The 18,946-nt window shown below is 46.0% G+C and overlaps 1 protein-coding gene across 1 annotated transcript in view; it reads right to left on the reverse strand.

Annotated features, from left to right (window-relative positions):
• Positions 1 to 5,971: 5,971 nt before the first annotated feature.
• Positions 5,972 to 18,946, reverse strand: part of nhsa (Nance-Horan syndrome a (congenital cataracts and dental anomalies)) — a 42,076-nt gene continuing 29,101 nt past the window's right edge. The window contains exons 3-9 of the mRNA XM_079158446.1: positions 18,607 to 18,737; positions 14,490 to 14,552; positions 13,093 to 13,285; positions 11,612 to 11,743; positions 8,490 to 11,105; positions 7,666 to 7,783; positions 5,972 to 7,585 (exon numbers count right to left, since the gene is read on the reverse strand). Coding sequence (XP_079014572.1) covers positions 6,925 to 7,585; positions 7,666 to 7,783; positions 8,490 to 11,105; positions 11,612 to 11,743; positions 13,093 to 13,285; positions 14,490 to 14,552; positions 18,607 to 18,737 — 3,914 coding nt within the window. The 3' untranslated portion in view covers positions 5,972 to 6,924. The remainder of the gene's footprint in view (positions 7,586 to 7,665; positions 7,784 to 8,489; positions 11,106 to 11,611; positions 11,744 to 13,092; positions 13,286 to 14,489; positions 14,553 to 18,606; positions 18,738 to 18,946) is intronic.

Below are 18,946 nucleotides of genomic sequence, written 5' to 3' on the forward strand. Positions count from 1 at the left end.
ATATTCTTTTATTGAGCAGTTATATTTATATTATTACCACTTATTTATTTTATTTATATATTTGATAATAGTAATATATTCATAAATATACATATATACATTATTTATATATATATATAAATTATTTTTTTCATATATTTTTTAGTTTTTTGTTAAATATTTTTAAAAGACAAAACAAACAAAACAAACATTTTTTAATTTGAGCTTAGTTTTCTCTTCTTCCTTTTTTGTTATCGTTTGTTTTTCTCTGTTGTATGAACCTCTGACTTCTTCACCTCTCCTGTTACATTTCTTACTTTTTTCATCATCTGGAAGTCTTATGTGTGTGCAAATAAAATAAATAATTTGTATAAATATCAATTTATAGTATTTATAGTTCTGTAGGAGACATAAGGAATCCAGAAGCAGAGGCTGACTGAAGCGTATCGTTCCTCACTCGTCTCTTCATCAGGATCGGACACAGCAGGCACATACTGCTGTAATTACAAGGACTCCTGCATAATTGAACCCTCAGCAGGGGCTTAAATTGCTCTTTGCATTGAGAGACAGCATGACGATGACAGGGGTGGGGGCTGAACCTCCCATTTCATTTTTATAAAAAAAGCAACACCCTCCCCATTGTTATCAATATAAAGTCACCACGCCGACTGTCCATCAGGGGGCGACTCTTCTGGTTGCATTCAGGAGTGACGTAGAGACGCATACGTCTCTGGTAGAGACCTGTCAATCACTGTGTAGCCCCGCCCCTAAAGCATCCCCTGCTTTATGGTCTGTTTGACTCTAAATGGACCATCATTTACTAAATGAACATCATGCTGTATTGAAGAAGACTTGAAACTAGAGCTTGAGACCATAAACTCATGTTTACAATGTTTACTGAGGTAATAAATCAAGAGAGAAGTAGAGTCATTTTCTCATAGACTTCTATACAACCAGAGGAGTCGCCCCCTGGTGGACACTAGAGAGAATGCAGCTCTAACACATGCCGCCTGGCTCATAAAGATCTGCATCATCTGCAAATGGTAAAACACATTTAGGACAAATGGTTATTATGGTGGTTTAAGAAAATAAAAAACGCTCTCACCCTCCCTTCAGCAGAAATAAAAATCACTCTTCCCTCCCTCCCTCCCTCCCTCTCTTTTTCTGACTCCCCATATGATCGTCTTCACAGTCCCTCGAGAAGCTTTGTGTGCTTTTCATGTTCATCAAAAACAGACAATGATAGAAGTCATGTTTGCTTTTACGGCCGATAAAATATCTATTGTCCCGTCTTTGAAGCCAGAGGGCAAACAGGGACACAAAGACGGCTGCACAACGCACAGACAAACACTGATCATCAAAGCTTGTAGGACCATCCATCATGTTTACAGACCATTCGATTCTCTCGAGATCAGGAATACTTCTGCACCACTCATGTTCAAACCTTCCTGTCTGCGATGTGAATCGAGGTCGGGGTTCAGGGTCACTGTTGCCCCTCTACGGGTGCCCTCTTCCAAACAGTCCACGGCTTTGTTTACCTTCTTTTCTCTCAGCTCAGTCGACACGCAGCGACTCAGAACAAGGCCTTTTTTTGTTCGTTTGACATTCGCCAGAGCAACAAAGAGAATTCACTGCGGAGCTGGAAATGAGTGTTAACAACAGCTGAGCCTGGAGTCTGTTGTGTAGCAGAGAGGAAACCGGTTCAGATCTCAGTTATTTCTTTAGCCGGCACACAAAGAGGCCTAATTTTAATTTACAGCTAATTTCTATTAAATTACCCAGCATCCTCCTGTGCATCCGTCTGAGGGACACTCCATCGTTCATCTTAAATCAGTGACCGTCTGTGATCCAGAATATTGCTAAAAAACCAGAAGGTATTTATTTTGTTGCTACAATCTGGATAAGTTGAGACACTACCGGTGAATAACTAATAGATATCAACACTAAACTTCCTTAGTTAATTACTTAGATCTAGACCATTATGTTTTATGTAAAGATTTCTAAAAATGTATGTTTAAATATGCAAATGAGCCATTATCTTATTAAATATATTCATATATTTCCAGAACATAAATGTGAACATTGGATAAAGCCAGGTTCAACATTCTTGTTTTATTTTGTTGACATATTAGAGTCAAAGGTTTTTACAAAGAGTTTATGATTTCTCTTTCTATCACTAAATCAGAAAGCGCTGTCAACAGACATAACAACATCATGTATTTCATGAACATGTTAAAAAACCTCATGTGAAGACAGTTTGTATCGTAACAGGATGAAAAGCCATTTAAATCCTGCATTTAATAATACACAGGTTGATGAACTATTCAGATACTTGACTTTCTTAAAGGGCCAGTGTGTGGAATCTGGCGACATCTAGTGGTCAACCGACTGAAGCTTCTCCTGTGTGCCCAGCGTGTAGGAGAACTATGGTGGCTGACGTGAAAACACACAAACACGAAAATTAAAAAAACCTGAATGTCCTCATCTAGAGCCAGTGTTTGGTTTGTCCGTTCTGGGCTTCCGTAGAACATGGCAGATTCCGTGAAGATGACCCTCTCCGTATGTAGATATAAACAGCTCATTCTAAGCTGATAAAAACATAACGATTCTTAGTGTCAGGTGATTATACACTATAGAAAACCTTACCTATTGATATTATTTTCCATTTTTTGCTCAAGGTCCCTCTAAATGCTACACACTGGCCCTTTAAGTAAAGGTAGCAACGCCACACTGTACAAATAATTGAATAGAAGGAAAAGACCAGCAGTAAAAATCTTCAAGGATGCAAGTATTATCTTCAAAATGTACTACAACAAGTACTCACTGTAGACAAATGCCCCCTGTTATTATGTTGTATAATATTTTATAATATTAGATTATTATGCATCAAGGTGTTGGTCACATTTGACCATTTTTACTATTTTATATTCTGCTGGGTAGTTTGATCAATAACATTACATCCTATTATATGCAGTTATAATATATATTTTTATGTCAAATCTTAACATGTAAAGTAACTAGTAACTCCAAATAAATATAGTATAAAATGACATGAAATTATACACAAAGTAAAGTATTTAGATACTTTCAGCCAAATATCTTCTGTTGCAGTAAATCATTACATTTTATCCTCATGTACTTAACTTGAGCACAACACCTTTTAAATAAGAACAACTGAGGCAAAGAGTAATTTTCAAGGCAGTCACATTTATTCATCTTCTTGTACACATTTGCTAACCTGTCCTGCTAGCTGTTGGCGTCGATAGGATTTCTATGGGATTCCCACAATGCTTACTAAAAAATAAATACAAGACAAAGCGTTCCACAGCTCAAAATATACAAAGGTTGGAAATCAATGTAAACTTGGAAAACATCTTTCTTTTCATTCTTTTTTTTTTTTTTTTACATAAGAAACAATTCAACCTTTGCGACAATTTCAAAAGTTATTGTATTTACAAGTTTGTACAAAATAAAAATAAAACAAAGCTGATACCAAACAGATCTGAAGTCAGTCAGTTGATCAGAAATGTGAAATGAAATGAATCGAGTACCAGAAGTGATTCTTCTCGAGTGTTGGTTTTGTTTCAGTCAAGTAAACGAGAGGAGACGAACAGTTTGATTCCGCTATACGTGTGCACGTTCTCACCTTACAACACTAAAGCGTTCTCATTGTGTGGATATTATTAAAACAGCTTTGTGTAAAACGTCTATAAATATCTGCAGGTACAGCAAGAGACAGATGCATCTTCACAAACATCACTTTATCAGTGCAAAAAAAAAAGAAAAAGGGTTGGAATGAAGGTTCACAGACATCTTGTGTACCCTGTTATATGGCATTAGTATGGAGTGTCATTAAGGCCAAAATGAAGTTCATTACAGTGTGCCTATATGGCAATATAGCTACATAGACTCTGTCATCGTCTGCATAATGATCGAGTACCATCACTGCAATAAACATCATATACTTATAATATTACTGTGAATGCGTGGGACAAAATAAAGAGTGTCAGGTTAACGACTAAAACCTCACTTGTAGCTTATGACTGTTAATTCCATCTTTTAATGACATTAATGAGCAGCTTTATACGGAAGCCGAGAAGTGCGGTGCTAGTTGTTGTCACAACTTAGTTATGTTGTTTCCTCTTATAACTGACAATGCAACGCTAGCATACATAAATGAATGCGGTTAAGTCGTCACTTTCATCTGATATAATTTCCATATATGTATTTTGTTTGTATTATTTGTGAACAACATATTTTGAAAACCTGGAGTAGTAGTCTAACTTTGCTAAGTTTGTAGCTAGGTCTCAGCTCCATACAGTCGGCAGGATATAGAGACTTTATATTTAATATATATCATCTTCTTATAATGTACTTTTTAGTGTCAGCTGATTGACCTCAGTCATCTATGAATATTGGCAACCTTTTGTTTTCACAAAGTTTGTTTTCTTGAGATAACGATATAATTAACTTAAAATAAAAATAAAAGTAAACAAAAAAATGAAAACATTGCTAGCAGCCCCGTTCTTGGCTTCCGTATGATTCCTATTTGTCTCTGCAACCAGTGTCTGATTTAAAATGTGTCTCTTATAAACAAAATAACTATCTGAATAAAATACTTTATTAATAATACCACCATTTCATTGCATGTAAAGATTTAGGTTCATCCAACCAAAACAGGGGATTTTCTGTGTCAGTTATAAAAATAAATATATTTAGATTGTTGCGACACAGAAACCAGGGCCGGTTGCATTTTTGATGGGGAATAAAAACAGACGAGCATTTTGGTACGATTAAAGCAACCACTGCCACGTCTCTAAATCCAGAACTTCCTTCCGTTTCATCACAGATGAAAACCTGGTTCCATATTTAAACCGACATCCTCTATAAAACCCCCGAAAAATCTCTGCTTCGTCACTTACCTCCTCCTGCTGAGAGTAAAATAAGGCATTTTTGATCCTCCTGAACACTTTCCACTCGCCTCTTTTCAACAATTCATAAACACACCGAGTCAGCAAACCAGAAATGACCATTAAAATAAACACACATGACCTCCTTGTTCTTCTACAGCTCTCATGTTTCACCACCTCTGACTTTTTTAATCACTTTTTCATCTCCCATGTTAACACCTTGCCGCCTCCTCGTCTCCTAAGATTGTCAAGTTAGTGCTTCCTGTGTCACCTTTAATTACTCGTCTGCATGAGAATTATTTTAAAGTATCGTAATAGTGAGCTATCTTTGATTTCATTTACAATGCGTTTTTAAAAGTAAAATATACAAATACATCCATATGAATAGATGCATTGAGGCTTTCACATTTATTTTTCCACTGCTGTTTCTCACACAGTGTTTTTCCTGACGATCAGTTGGGGGGGGGGGGGGGGGGGGGGGCATCAAAAATGATTTGTAAAATTGTGTGTGTCTCATTGCATAGGTATTCACAGAATACATACAGGTATACATCCAATATATTTCTTCTAGTTGTACAAGATAAAAACTCTCAGACTGTGACAGCAGATTGAACATTAATATACTGTAGCAGGACTGAAGGAAGGCTCGAGCTAATGTGCCATAAACTAACTAAATAATAGTTTTTTAGAACCATGTAAGCCAGAGTCCTGCATCGGGTCGCATACACATAGCTAGTACTAGTGCTAATCGCTAGCAAACACATAGCTAGTACTAGTGCTAGCTGCTAGCATACACATAGCTAGTACTAGTGCTAATCGCTAGCAAACACATAGCTAGTACTAGTGCTAGCTGCTAGCATACACATAGCTAGTACTAGTGCTAATCGCTAGCAAACACATAGCTAGTACTAGTGCTAGCTGCTAGCATACACATAGCTAGTACTAGTGCTAATCGCTAGCAAACACATAGCTAGTACTAGTGCTAATCGCTAGCAAACACATAGCTAGTACTAGTGCTAGCTGCTAGCATACACATAGCTAGTACTAGTGCTAGCTGCTAGCATACACATAGCTAGTACTAGTGCTAATCGCTAGCAAACACATAGCTAGTACTAGTGCTAGCTGCTAGCATACACATAGCTAGTACTAGTGCTAATCGCTAGCAAACACATAGCTAGTACTAGTACTAGCTGCTAGCATACACATATACCTGCCTTGCATGTAAACTCAAATTCACAAATGTTAATAAGAGTTTATACTGTGTTTTGTCACAATAACAGACCCTTCACAGCATTAGACTGCATGCTAGTGATTAGCATTAGCACTAGCAATTAGCACAAGCTAATTGAAAGGGTAACGGCTACCATGAACGGTAAGTTAAATAATTACTTCCGTCTACATTTTAAAGTAACATAAACCAAACTCAGCAGTTCATTTTTATGTTCTGTAGCTGTAGCGTGACATCATGGTGGAATTAGCAAGCTAGCTAGCTAAGTAGCCAGCCGCTAAATTAGTAAATATTTGAATTAATGCTTCAACTATTATTTAAATGTCCTGCCTAAAGATGTGAACAGAAGATGTGCTGCTCAATTTCATGAAACAATATTCATTTAAATTGTATTTCTGAAATTACCTTCTTTGTATGAAATGGCCCAAAATGATCTCTTTAAAACGTGCTGCCAAACCGAATTATTATTATATTATTCGACCCGTGCAGGACTCAATGTTTTGCTCATCATTCATATTCATCAATCATGTTTTTTCTGCAGAAAGTAGCTGCAAATTAATCCAAGTTAGCTTAATGCCAAGTGTTCATATCATTAGACATACGGTGTATAAAACAGTTTTAAAGTATTCCACAGAATAACCAAAAAGGAAACATCTATAAAACCTCAGCCACAATTAGTCAAATTATGATTATTTTTTAAACAAACTGTTATTTAAATATATATTAGAACTCATTCTGGTCTCATTTGTTGTTGTTGTTTTTACTGTAAACTAACAAACTGTCATACCTCTGGACTCTCTTGTTTTTCTACGTGGAGCCCTGAGACGAGCGGTCGTCGTGAGGACTCCCGTCCGAGTTCTCCGCCTCGCCCTCGGAGATCGCCTGCATGGGCACCGAGTACAGTCTGCCGCGGGCGCCGTATCGGCTGCTGTTGGCGGGCGGCGGGATTCTGGGGCGGCCCTGCCTGGAGGCAGCGGACGTGGGGAAGGATTTCGGGGAGAAGCCCTCTGCGTTGGCTCTGGGGTACGGGCTGGAGAGATGTTCTGGTCCTGACTGCTGCTGTATGGGAGAGTCGGGCTCTTCGGTCCATCTGGGCGACTCTATCAGGGAGTCTGATGCGTATTTAGGAGTGACGGGACTTTTGAGGATCTCTGTCGCCGACATGCGGTAGCTCGACTCAGAGCGGCTGCCCTTCTTCAGCAGCAGCAGTTTGAACTCCTCGTTGGAGGTGCTGGACTTCTTGGCACTCCTGTAGATGGGTCCAGAGACTCTGTGCAGGCCCGGCGGGGTCACGGCGCCGGAAGCGGCGGCGGCGGAGGAGGAGGAGGAGGAGGAGGAGGATGGCGAAACCAGCGAGACTGGGGAGCTCCCAGTGCTGCCAGGCGGCGAGTTCCCCGATGCAGCACCGAGGTGGTTCCTCACGTTCAGCTCCGTGGAATCCTTCCTGCCCAACACTTTCCTTTTGGACCTGAAAACGAAAGAGAAATCCAAAATAAGACTCTCTGTAGACTGTTGGGACAAACGAGGCCGATAACCAAACTAACCTACCTGTGAATCATAGCGAACAGATCCTCGGTGGTCCGAGCCTTGGTGGGGGACAGAAACACAGCGCCGTCCTCGGGCCGGGACTCGTCAATCAGAGGAGACGCTGTGTTTTCACTGGAGTCTGTTAATAAAATAAACATTTAAATACACAGCAAACTCTGTGAGGACTGACAGTGAGGAAAAATATGCAGTTTTTGTGTTGCACCAGGTTGATCTACTCAACTTACAACATCTGTGGTTATCAAGAACAACCCGATTCACTGAGAGGAAAATTATTTTGATTTGGTTATTTAAACAAAACCACAAAACCACGTTAATTATATTTAAAAAAAAGAAGGAAAAGAAGAAAAAGATCCAAAGTGAGGCTACATTTGACTCCAGTAGATGCTGAGAACTCTGGTCGTCTCAAACACAATAAAACCCTCACAAGGAAGTTCATCACAACACGTGACCAACAAGCAGAACATCAGTCTGTTTGTGGAGCAGCCGTCAGGTAACGGTAGTGATGTCATACGGTAGTGATGTCATACGGTAGTGATGTCATACAGAGTTTGATCAGAAGAACAGGATCATCAATATGAAGATAATCACTGAGATAATTGTTAATAATGTGTTTTAAAGATGTTAGAACTTCTTATAAAGCTATTTCAAGAACGACTATTTGTTTACATACAAGAATAATGAAGAAATGTGGATTCTTTTCTTAATAAATTTTTTTCCTCACAAAATAATCCAAAAGAACCAATAGGAGCACCAATAAGCAACTGAATCGATAGTGTTGATAAGAGTATTAGTATCGATAACATCATCAGTGATGGAGAACGTACCTCCACTGAAGCGATCCTCAGACTCCTCCTGGCCGTCCTGAGAGGCACTTTGGGCTGAAGCACCTGGCGACTCAAACTCCTCCTCTCTGCTACCTTCATCGCCGATTGGACTCCCTTCCGACGCCTCCGATTGGCCGTCGGCAGCGGGCACTTCCTCAGGAACGTTGGCTGAATTGTGCAGCACAGAGAGAGCTGCTTCTTCTTCTTCTTCTTCACGGCTATGCAGCTGTAAAGCCTCAGGTGTTTCTGCCGACTCTCTGCACGTCTCTCCTTCATATCCGTCCACCGGCGGCGGCGGCTTGAACGCCTCCTCCTCTCGGTCCATCGCGCTCCTCGTCTCACTCCGACACTCTCCGTCCGCGAGCTCTTCGTTTGAGGTAAACAAGGATTCACTCGACCCCTCGGAGGGCGGGCGATGTAGACGCGAGGGGCTCCTGAGCTCTGCGGACGTACTGCAGAGAAGTGTGTTGGTTGAGTTCTCAGCGGGACACGTGGGCGTGGCTTCGTCCTCGTGGCGTCCTTTGTCTTCCGTGCCGATGGATCGGAGCTGGACGGAGTTCAGCGCTGTGGGTGTGATGAACATGGGATGGGCGGGTTTGTGATTGTTTTGGTGAAGGATTTGAATCTGGGTCCTGTACGACGGGGACTTGTCTTCGACGCCATGAAGGGCACTTAAGTCGAGGTGTGAGGGAGGGATTATGGGCAGCTCCAGGTCCCTCCTCGAGGAGGGGAGCGACTGCGTCGACTGCAGCGACTGCGTCGAAAGAGACGACTTCCTCTCGGGGACTTTGGGCTTCCTCTTGCTGCTGGACGGCGACAGCGGTCCCGGGAAGAAGGCGGCGGAGGCGGAGGGGAACGACGAGGTCGGGGTCTCCGACTGGCTGGAGTATCCACTGGACGGGCTGGTCAGGCCCGCCAGCTTCTCCGGAGACGTCAGCTTGAAGTCTCCCTCCGCTGACGGGAGGGAAGGGGTGGTGGCTCCGGAGCCGGACTGCGACGTCAGAGACTCGGAGCTCTCCTGCGACTTGACGCACTCGACGACGGTTGTGCCTGTTGCCGTGCTGGAGTTCGACAGGGACCGGTAAGGATCGCTGGATTTCAAATCGTTCAGGAGCCACAGATCGGCGTAATCCGACTGCACGACGCCCTCATCCTTAAACGAATGCGAATCCGTGGCACTGAAGGCCCCTAAGTCGGGCAGATCGGCCGAGCCCTCGAAACCCCAGACCACCAGAGGCTCCCTGACGAGCGGGGAATTGGACAAAACCAGCTGCAGTTTCCTCTCCTTGGAAGACATCTTTGGTTCTTTGTCGTCAGGGATGTGTCCCTCGCTGCATATCTTCCTCAGGGACGAGCTCCTCTTCGGCGGACTCGGCTTCGCCTTCGGTTTTCTCAAAGAGAGGCAGCGCCTCCCCAGAGTCATGTGACCTCCGAAGTCCGACTCGGAGCCGGGCGCCGTGCAGCCGTAAGAGAAGCTCCTGCTTCCCTCGATGCCGCAGTCAAAGTGCATTGAGGTGTAGTAGCCCTCGGTGTCCACAGAGTAGTGAGACACGGTGTCCGCCTTCTCCGACGGCGGCTTGTCGGAGAGGCTGCTCTCGCAGGTGGCCATGCTGGTGAAGCTGGGGCAGCCCAGGCTGCTCTCCGCCTCGCGGCCGGGGTCGGGGCTGAAGTCCCGAGGGCGCAGGGTCTCCGCGTCGGGGTAACTCCACTCCACCTCCATGGGAGCGCTGACCCCGGCCTCCTCTAATATGTCCATAGCCGTGGAGGAGAAGGAGCCCGCCCGCTGGGTCCTGAGACCGTGGTAGTGGTCCAGCAGGAAGCCGCCGTGGTCGTCCTGGATGTGAGCGCCGGCGTTCAGCGAGAGCTCGGAGTCGCAGTGCGAGGAGCCCGTCAGCGGCGGGGAGGCCGCCGGGGGGATCGTCTCCGAGGTCTGCGAGGGGCAGGTGGAGCTGCTCCCGCTCCAGTTCCCGCTCGAGGACTGGTGGTCCTCCTTGTGGTCCAGCTGGACTCCCGCGGCGGAGACGGAATGGACGGGGCTGCTGAAGGTATCCGAGCTGGACGAGATCTCGCAGCTGCCCATGTCGGCCTTCCTGGGCAGCCGGGACCTGGTCCTCTCCATCCAGCTGCGCTCCGGACTCTCCGAGAGCTGCTTGTACTTCAGGCCCAGCTGGCGGTCGGATGCGACGCGGTCGTCCACGCGCTCCTGTCCGTCCTTCAGGATCAGCTCCCCGGGTCGGGGAAGGAAGTCCTCGGCGTCGAAGGGGGAGAGCTCCTCGTCGTCGTCGCTGTGCCCGTCGTCCATCATCCGGCTCCCGTCTCTGGGCAGGCTCCGGGAGCGCAGGTGTGCGCCGACAGAGGCGGAGAACATGGCGTCGCCGTCGTCCGACAGGAACAGGATGTTGCCCGCGGAGTGGGAGAGGGAGAGGGAGACGGCCTGCTGGCCTCTCTGGGACCGGATCCTCCTCCGAGACGGAGCTCCCGAGATCAGAAAGTCTTCGGTCTGGCAGCCGGAGTCTCTGGTGCCGAGGTGGGCGTCCAGCTCCTCGGTGGAAGGAGTGATGTCCGGACTGTGAACGATCACCGTCCGCTCTCTGGAACCAGGAGAGTCATCCGAGTCTGGGAGGAGACAGATGTGCAAAATACATTTTCTCATCTTATCTCTCATCAAATTGTATACAGAGTTCCATAACTTATATTTCTGTATTTAAGTGTCGACCACATCGGCAGTTAAAGAGAGAGAACTTTTGTCCTTCCTCATCTCTCCCTCCTCTCAGCTCCTGTCATCTCTCTCTCTTCTGTCGTTTGGCTAATAAAAGCATGAAACGCCCCAAAAATAACGCTGAAAAGACGCCTCACTAGTTGACGTCTCTCATATTTATGCAGACGTACATTAAAGACCATCATTCTGCTCGTCTTCTACAGCAGAAGAACACTAAATAAAACCCACGGCGATGCACCTCTTTGTTTTAAAATCATCATAATTATCGTATGATTTAGAAGCTTTTTGTTTCAGTTCAACATTAACATATAAATAACACACTTTTATATAGTTTCTGTTAACAGCAGCAGCTGTGAATTAAAAACTTGTAAAACATCTTTGTTCCCCGTGAGGAGTTGCATACCCAGATCTCGCTGCACCTGTCGGGGAATGCCGGCGACGGTCCTCCTCCTCCTCAGCTTCCTCCTCCTCTGAAGCACAGACTGCGAGTGGACGAGCGAGCAGCGCACACTGGCATCTCTGTCGAAGCCGACGCCTGCAAAACAGAGACGGGACGTCGGAGGAATCTCTGATGAGCTGCGACTCCTTCTTTTAAACTCTCAACTGTAACGTCTAAAGTAGACGATGTTCTGCAGAAATAACAGCCGGAGTGGAGGATACTGTTTGTGCTTCCTGCTCGTCCTCCTCCCTCACCCTCCGTTATGACTATCATGTGACAGAAAATCAGGCCTTTTCAGCGCCATAGCAATCGCTGCACTTTGCTTACAATGTGCATTTTATCCCCCCCCCCCCCCGGGTCTGACTCGGCCGGCCTTGGAGACGTACAACTCTTCTTTTGACTCAGCGAGAGTGAATTACAGCTCGGGCCTTTTCACTAGTTCGGACAGAACTAATTGCCATTCGTGTCGCAGCCACGGCGGCACAAAGCGCTGGAGCACGAGGGAGAGAAAGTTAACGGGGGGGGGGGGGGGGGGCACAAAGCATGACTTGGCGACGTTGATGATCTTGAAGGTTATTATGAGTTTAAGCAGAATTTCAAAAAGAAAAATCTTGCAAATCAGTTTTAAACTGAGGATGGTGTGATTTTTTGCAGGGATTTGAACCTTAAGTCTGCAGACCAGGACGTCTCTGCAGCGCCACAATATTTAATTTAATTCATTTAATACACATTTTGTCTTGAAGCAAATATTGCGCCTCCTGACATTTGATTTAAATTAAAGTTTTCTTTAAGAATTCCAGGAAACACGTGGACAGTAACTGATGCACAGATGCTCATTTTAAGGGTGAAATGTCAAAAGAATGCTCGTTAGCATTCTTGCTAAGAGTTAGCTTGTTAGATCGATACCGCTCTCTTAATATGGAGCAATGGCAAGATGACGGTTAGCTTAGCTTAGCATAAATGTTGGAAACAGGGGGAAACAGCTAGCCGGTTGAAATCAGAATCATAACTTTAAAAAGGTATCGTCACTGCCAACAGTTAGTTGAGAAGATTAATACCACGACTCACCGCTAAAGACAGGAACTGATAGGCTAAACTTAGCTTAGCATAAATAAAATTTAACAACACAACTTTAACAACACAGCTATGTCAACGAGCTCTTGAGCAACACTTTAACTGCGACTCGCCGACAATGTTGCTGGCAACGCTTGGCCGTTTTGTTTGCTTTTGTCAGTTGTAGCATGTAGTGCTTATGCTAAGCTAAGCTAAGCAAACCATCTCCTGGCTCATATTTAACAGACATGACATGAGAGTGGTTTCACTCTTCTCAGCTAAAAAATGAAGCAAATGTATTTCCCCAAAATGTCTAAACTGTCTCGTTTCAGAAGAGCTGAAGCAGCCGTCGCAGTAAACAGATGAAATAGAGACAGAAGGCTTTGGTTTACCGGTCACATTAATGGGGATGACACAGGAGTTGATGACTTGGGAACTGGTTTTCATTCGTTCCTCTGGGGTGGGCAGCGGCAGCGCTCTGGACCAGTTAGTCTGCTTGTCCAGGGTGGTGGGGGTGTTAGGGACGGGGAACTTGGGCCGGTGACCCAGAGCCACCTCGTCGGTGTCGGGGTCAGAGGGCGCGGCCTGCAACAGATGGATGTGTAGCACGGTTAGCTTGTTAAGAGGGTGAGGCGGCGGTTACATGAGGAAACCTGATGAAACTCAGCTTCAGAGAGAAGATCTGTGTTGTATTAATCTGCTGAGGAGGCAAATCAATACACATGCTCCTCTGGAAGCTGAGTTTCACTTTGGAGTTATTGGAAATAAAATAATAAAAGCATGCTTTAGAGAGAGAGACGGAAAATGGAAAAGCACATTCAAAGAATGCAAAAAAAAAAAAAAAAGTTTCCAGCACCGACTGCGTCCGAGCTTCAGACCAAATAAAAAAAGGTTTTCCGGCGCATGTCGTGATCAATACTCACTGTGAGGAAAAAGAGACAACGAGACAAACATTTCCAGTCACAACATGCTGCTCTGAGGACGAAGAGCTCCCAAAATCTGTGACATTTAAGACGAGTCTCTGGAAAAATCTGAGAGCGAATGCTTCCTCTGATCCTCCATCAAGACTGAAACCCTCCAGAGTCTATGAAGTCTGTTCTTAAGCTCTTACCTTCAGGTTCCTACAGAGAGGCACATGTGAAACTGGGAGTGATTCTCAGGCTGAACTGGTTCCCACCACCTCTCCACCCCCCCCCCCCCACATTTAAAACCCAGCTCTGCAGCCTTTGTGCTCTCTGTTCCCAGCAGACCAATGAGACCCTGACACCAAAACTAAAGGCCACAAAAGAAACTGGTTTCCCTGGAAACTTCTCCCAAACCAGTAGAAGCAAAAGGAAAAACTTACAGCTGATTTGTTTCAAGAGCAGAAAGACGGAAGGAAGGATGAAGGAAAGGAAACGAGTGGCAGTGATTGCCTTCACAGCGAGCGTCAACAAAAAAACTTAGATCTCTTAAGAGAGATCGGTGCAAGCAAGGAAACCGCAGAGGGATCATGGGTAATAACGGGAGCAAGCTCCTGGAAGTCGACCCCCTATCATTAGACCTCTCACACACACACACACACACACACGCACACACACACACACACACACGCACACACACACGGAGCTTCACGTGACGTAACGTGATTCAGTTTCACGTGAACCTCCCGTTTTCTGAGAGGAGCATGCATTTCAAAAGAGACCTGCTTATGCAAATTAGTAAGGGGTCAAACAAAGAAGGAGGGGTAAATAAAGTGTGAGAGGGAGGGAGGAAGGGAGGAAGGGTGGAAGGAGGGAGGGACCACTACCTTTCTGCTCCAGGGAGAGAAGCGGCAACATTCGGTAGTGGAGGAGGAGCGAGTGGATTCAAACTGAAGTCCAGGGAATAAACAAAACAACAAAAACCAAATGAACATGGAGACATGGACAACAAGAAGAGACAACAACGCTGGGGTAAACTTATCTGAGATGATTTATGATTTATGCAACATTTACTCTGGCGGTGATGAAGCATGGAGATAAATTCGGGGCTGGACACAGAAACGCGTCACGTTACCTGCGTTTGTGCTAACTGTGTCGATGCATCTCTAACAAGCCTCTCCGGCTGCTTGGAGGACAGAGAAATGTGCAATTTTTACTTCAAAATGACATTTAAGAAAAATATATGAGTGCAGACGTTTGCATTAAAAAAAATCATGCAAAAAAAAACTTCAAAAACGAATATTTGAGACTATATTTAGGATTAAATTAATATTTAGGATTTCAAGCTCAACGTCACGGAGAGCATTCAGGAAATCACAGATTTAGTCACAATATTTGAGGACAAAAATCCCTTTTAACGGGGACAATCTCCTTTTCATGCTCTCCACCTTCAACTGCCACAAATATTAAAACTTAATACTCTTTTTGAAATACTGAGCGTAGCTGCTAGAAAGCTGCTGTGAGGAACTTTCACTTAGTGTTGATTCTGGCGGTATTGTATTGTTAGTCTCCCTGAAGAAAAAGCTCCTCACAGTCATTAAACCAGCAGACATAATATCTAGAGGCACGACATCACATCTAGAGACACGACGTCTCGCATCTAGAGGCACGACGTCTCATCTAGAGGCACGACATCACATCTAGAGACACGACGTCTCGCATCTAGAGGCACGACGTCTCATCTAGAGGCACGACATCACATCTAGAGACACGACGTCTCGCATCTAGAGGCACGACGTCTCATCTAGAGGCACGACGTCTCGCATCTAGAGGCACGACGTCTCATCTAGAGGCACGATGTCGCATCTAGAGGCACGACGTCTCATCTAGAGGCACGACGTCTCTCATCTAGAGGCACGACGTCTCATCTAGAGGCACGACGTCTCATCTAGAGGCACGACGTCTCATCTAGAGGCACGACGTCTCTCATCTAGAGGCACGACGTCTCACATCTAGAGGCACGACGTCTCATCTAGAGGCACGACGTCTCACATCTAGAGGCACGACGTCTCACATCTAGAGGCACGACGTCTCACATCTAGAGGCACGACGTCTCACATCTAGAGACACGACGTCTCATCTAGAGGCACGACGTCTCACATCTAGAGGCACGACGTCTCATCTAGAGGCACGACGTCTCATCTAGAGGCACGACGTCTCATCTAGAGGCACGACGTCTCGCATCTAGAGGCACGACGTCGCATCTAGAGGCACGACGTCGCATCTAGAGGCACGACGTCTCACATCTAGAGGCACGACGTCTCATCTAGAGGCACGATGTCTCACATCTAGAGGCACGATGTCTCACATCTAGAGGCACGACGTCTCATCTAGAGGCACGACGTCTCACATCTAGAGGCACGACGTCTCACATCTAGAGGCACAACGTCTCACATCTAGAGGCACGACGTCTCACATCTAGAGGCACGACGTCGCATCTAGAGGCACGACGTCTCATCTAGAGGCACGACGTCTCACATCTAGAGGCACGACGTCTCGCATCTAGAGGCACGACGTCTCGCATCTAGAGGCACGACGTCTCGCATCTAGAGGCACGACGTCGCATCTAGAGGCACGACGTCTCACATCTAGAGGCACGACGTCTCACATCTAGAGGCACGACGTCTCACATCTAGAGGCACGACGTCTCACATCTAGAGGCACGACGTCTCACATCTAGAGGCACGACGTCGCATCTAGAGGCACGACGTCTCACATCTAGAGGCACGACGTCTCATCTAGAGGCACGACGTCACATCTAGAGGCACGACGTCTCACATCTAGAGGCACGACGTCTCATCTAGAGGCACGACGTCTCACATCTAGAGGCACGACGTCTCATCTAGAGGCACGACGTCTCATCTAGAGGCACGACGTCTCATCTAGAGGCACGACGTCTCGCATCTAGAGGCACGACGTCGCATCTAGAGGCACGACGTCGCATCTAGAGGCACGACGTCTCACATCTAGAGGCACGACGTCTCATCTAGAGGCACGATGTCTCACATCTAGAGGCACGATGTCTCACATCTAGAGGCACGACGTCTCATCTAGAGGCACGACGTCTCACATCTAGAGGCACGACGTCTCACATCTAGAGGCACGACGTCTCACATCTAGAGGCACGACGTCTCACATCTAGAGGCACGACGTCGCATCTAGAGGCACGACGTCTCATCTAGAGGCACGACGTCTCGCATCTAGAGGCACGACGTCTCGCATCTAGAGGCACGACGTCTCGCATCTAGAGGCACGACGTCTCGCATCTAGAGGCACGACGTCGCATCTAGAGGCACGACGTCTCACATCTAGAGGCACGACGTCTCACATCTAGAGGCACGACGTCTCACATCTAGAGGCACGACGTCTCACATCTAGAGGCACGACGTCTCACATCTAGAGGCACGACGTCGCATCTAGAGGCACGACGTCACATCTAGAGGCACGACGTCTCACATCTAGAGGCACGACGTCACATCTAGAGGCACGACGTCTCACATCTAGAGGCACGACGTCTCATCTAGAGGCACGACGTCTCACATCTAGAGGCACGACGTCTCACATCTAGAGGCACGACGTCTCACATCTAGAGGCACGACGTCTCATCTAGAGGCACGACGTCTCATCTAGAGGCACGACGTCTCATCTAGAGGCACGACGTCGCATCTAGAGGCACGACGTCTCGCATCTAGAGGCACGACGTCTCATCTAGAGGCACGACGTCTCATCTAGAGGAACGACGTCTCATCCAGAGGCACGACGTCTCACATCTAGAGGCACGACGTCTCATCTAGAGGCACGACGTCTCGCATCTAGAGGCACGACGTCTCATCTAGAGGCACGACGTCTCGCATCTAGAGGCACGACGTCTCATCTAGAGGCACGACGTCTCATCTAGAGGAACGACGTCACATCTAGAGGCACGACGTCTCGCATCTAGAGGCACGACGTCTCAAATCTAGAGGCACGACGTCTCATCTAGAGGCACGACGTCTCGCATCTAGAGGCACGACGTCTCACATCTAGAGGCACGACGTCTCATCTAGAGGAACGACGTCACATCTAGAGGCACGACGTCTCGCATCTAGAGGCACGACGTCTCAAATCTAGAGGCACGACGTCTCATCTAGAGGCACGACGTCTCACATCTAGAGGCACGACGTCTCACATCTAGAGGCACGTCTCATCTAGAGGCACGACATCTCATCTAGAGGCACGACATCTCATCTAGAGGCACGACGTCTCGCATCTAGAGGCACGACGTCTCATCTAGAGGCACGACGTCTCAAATCTAGAGGCACGTCTCATCTAGAGGCACGACGTCTCGCATCTAGAGGCACGACGTCTCACATCTAGAGGCACGACGTCTCATCTAGAGGCACGACGTCTCACATCTAGAGGCACGACGTCTCGCATCTAGAGGCACGACGTCTCACATCTAGAGGCACGAAGTCTCGCATCTAGAGGCACGACGTCTCATCTAGAGGCACGACGTCTCATCTAGAGGCACGACGTCTCACATCTAGAGGTATGATGTCATTTAGGAAGTCTTTGAAATCTGAAATCAAATTTGAGGAAACTCCCCTGTAACGGCGTTCTTTTGTTTAAATTAGTTTATTTATCTGTTCACTTTTATCTGAAATATAATTTCATATGTATATATATGAAATAATATTTCATATATTTATATATATATATGTTTTGAACCCAAATAAAGGACAACAAATTGTAAAATAAAAGAAGAAAAAACAAGAGCGAATATACACTCAAACCAAAATAATAAATCTATAAAAGTAGTAAATAAAATGTAAATTCAATAACATGTTTGGGAAATATTGATATAATAACGAACTGACGAATCGAAGCGCCTGTCGACCTTTCCCACGTATTGATTGGTTCCCTGACTTCTTAAAGACAGGTCAACTATAACGCCAGCCGTCTCACCGTCTGATTGGCTCCTCTCGGTTGCTGGGTGAGGGCTGTGGGGGGGTACTCGGGCATCGGAGGCTCCGCTGGGATGGAGATGGTTACTCTCCGCTCTCTGCTGCCCGATCGTCTCCTCTGGTGATCTGAAACTAGAACCATGTAAAAAAAACGTCTCCTACGTCCACTCAACTCATTTTGTATAGTGTGCAGTAGCTTCACTTCTCCACTAGAGGTCACAACTTCACCACAATAGCAGACCATTAAGGTGGGAAGCTCGTCTCCCAGAGGTGTCTGTTTAAAGTAATTAACACAATAATAGTTTGTGTTGGTGTGTCGGTGTGTTGTGGGGGGGGGGGGG

This window comes from Pholis gunnellus (genome assembly GCF_910591455.1).
Source record: "Pholis gunnellus genome assembly, chromosome: 4".
Taxonomy (NCBI): domain Eukaryota; kingdom Metazoa; phylum Chordata; class Actinopteri; order Perciformes; family Pholidae; genus Pholis; species Pholis gunnellus.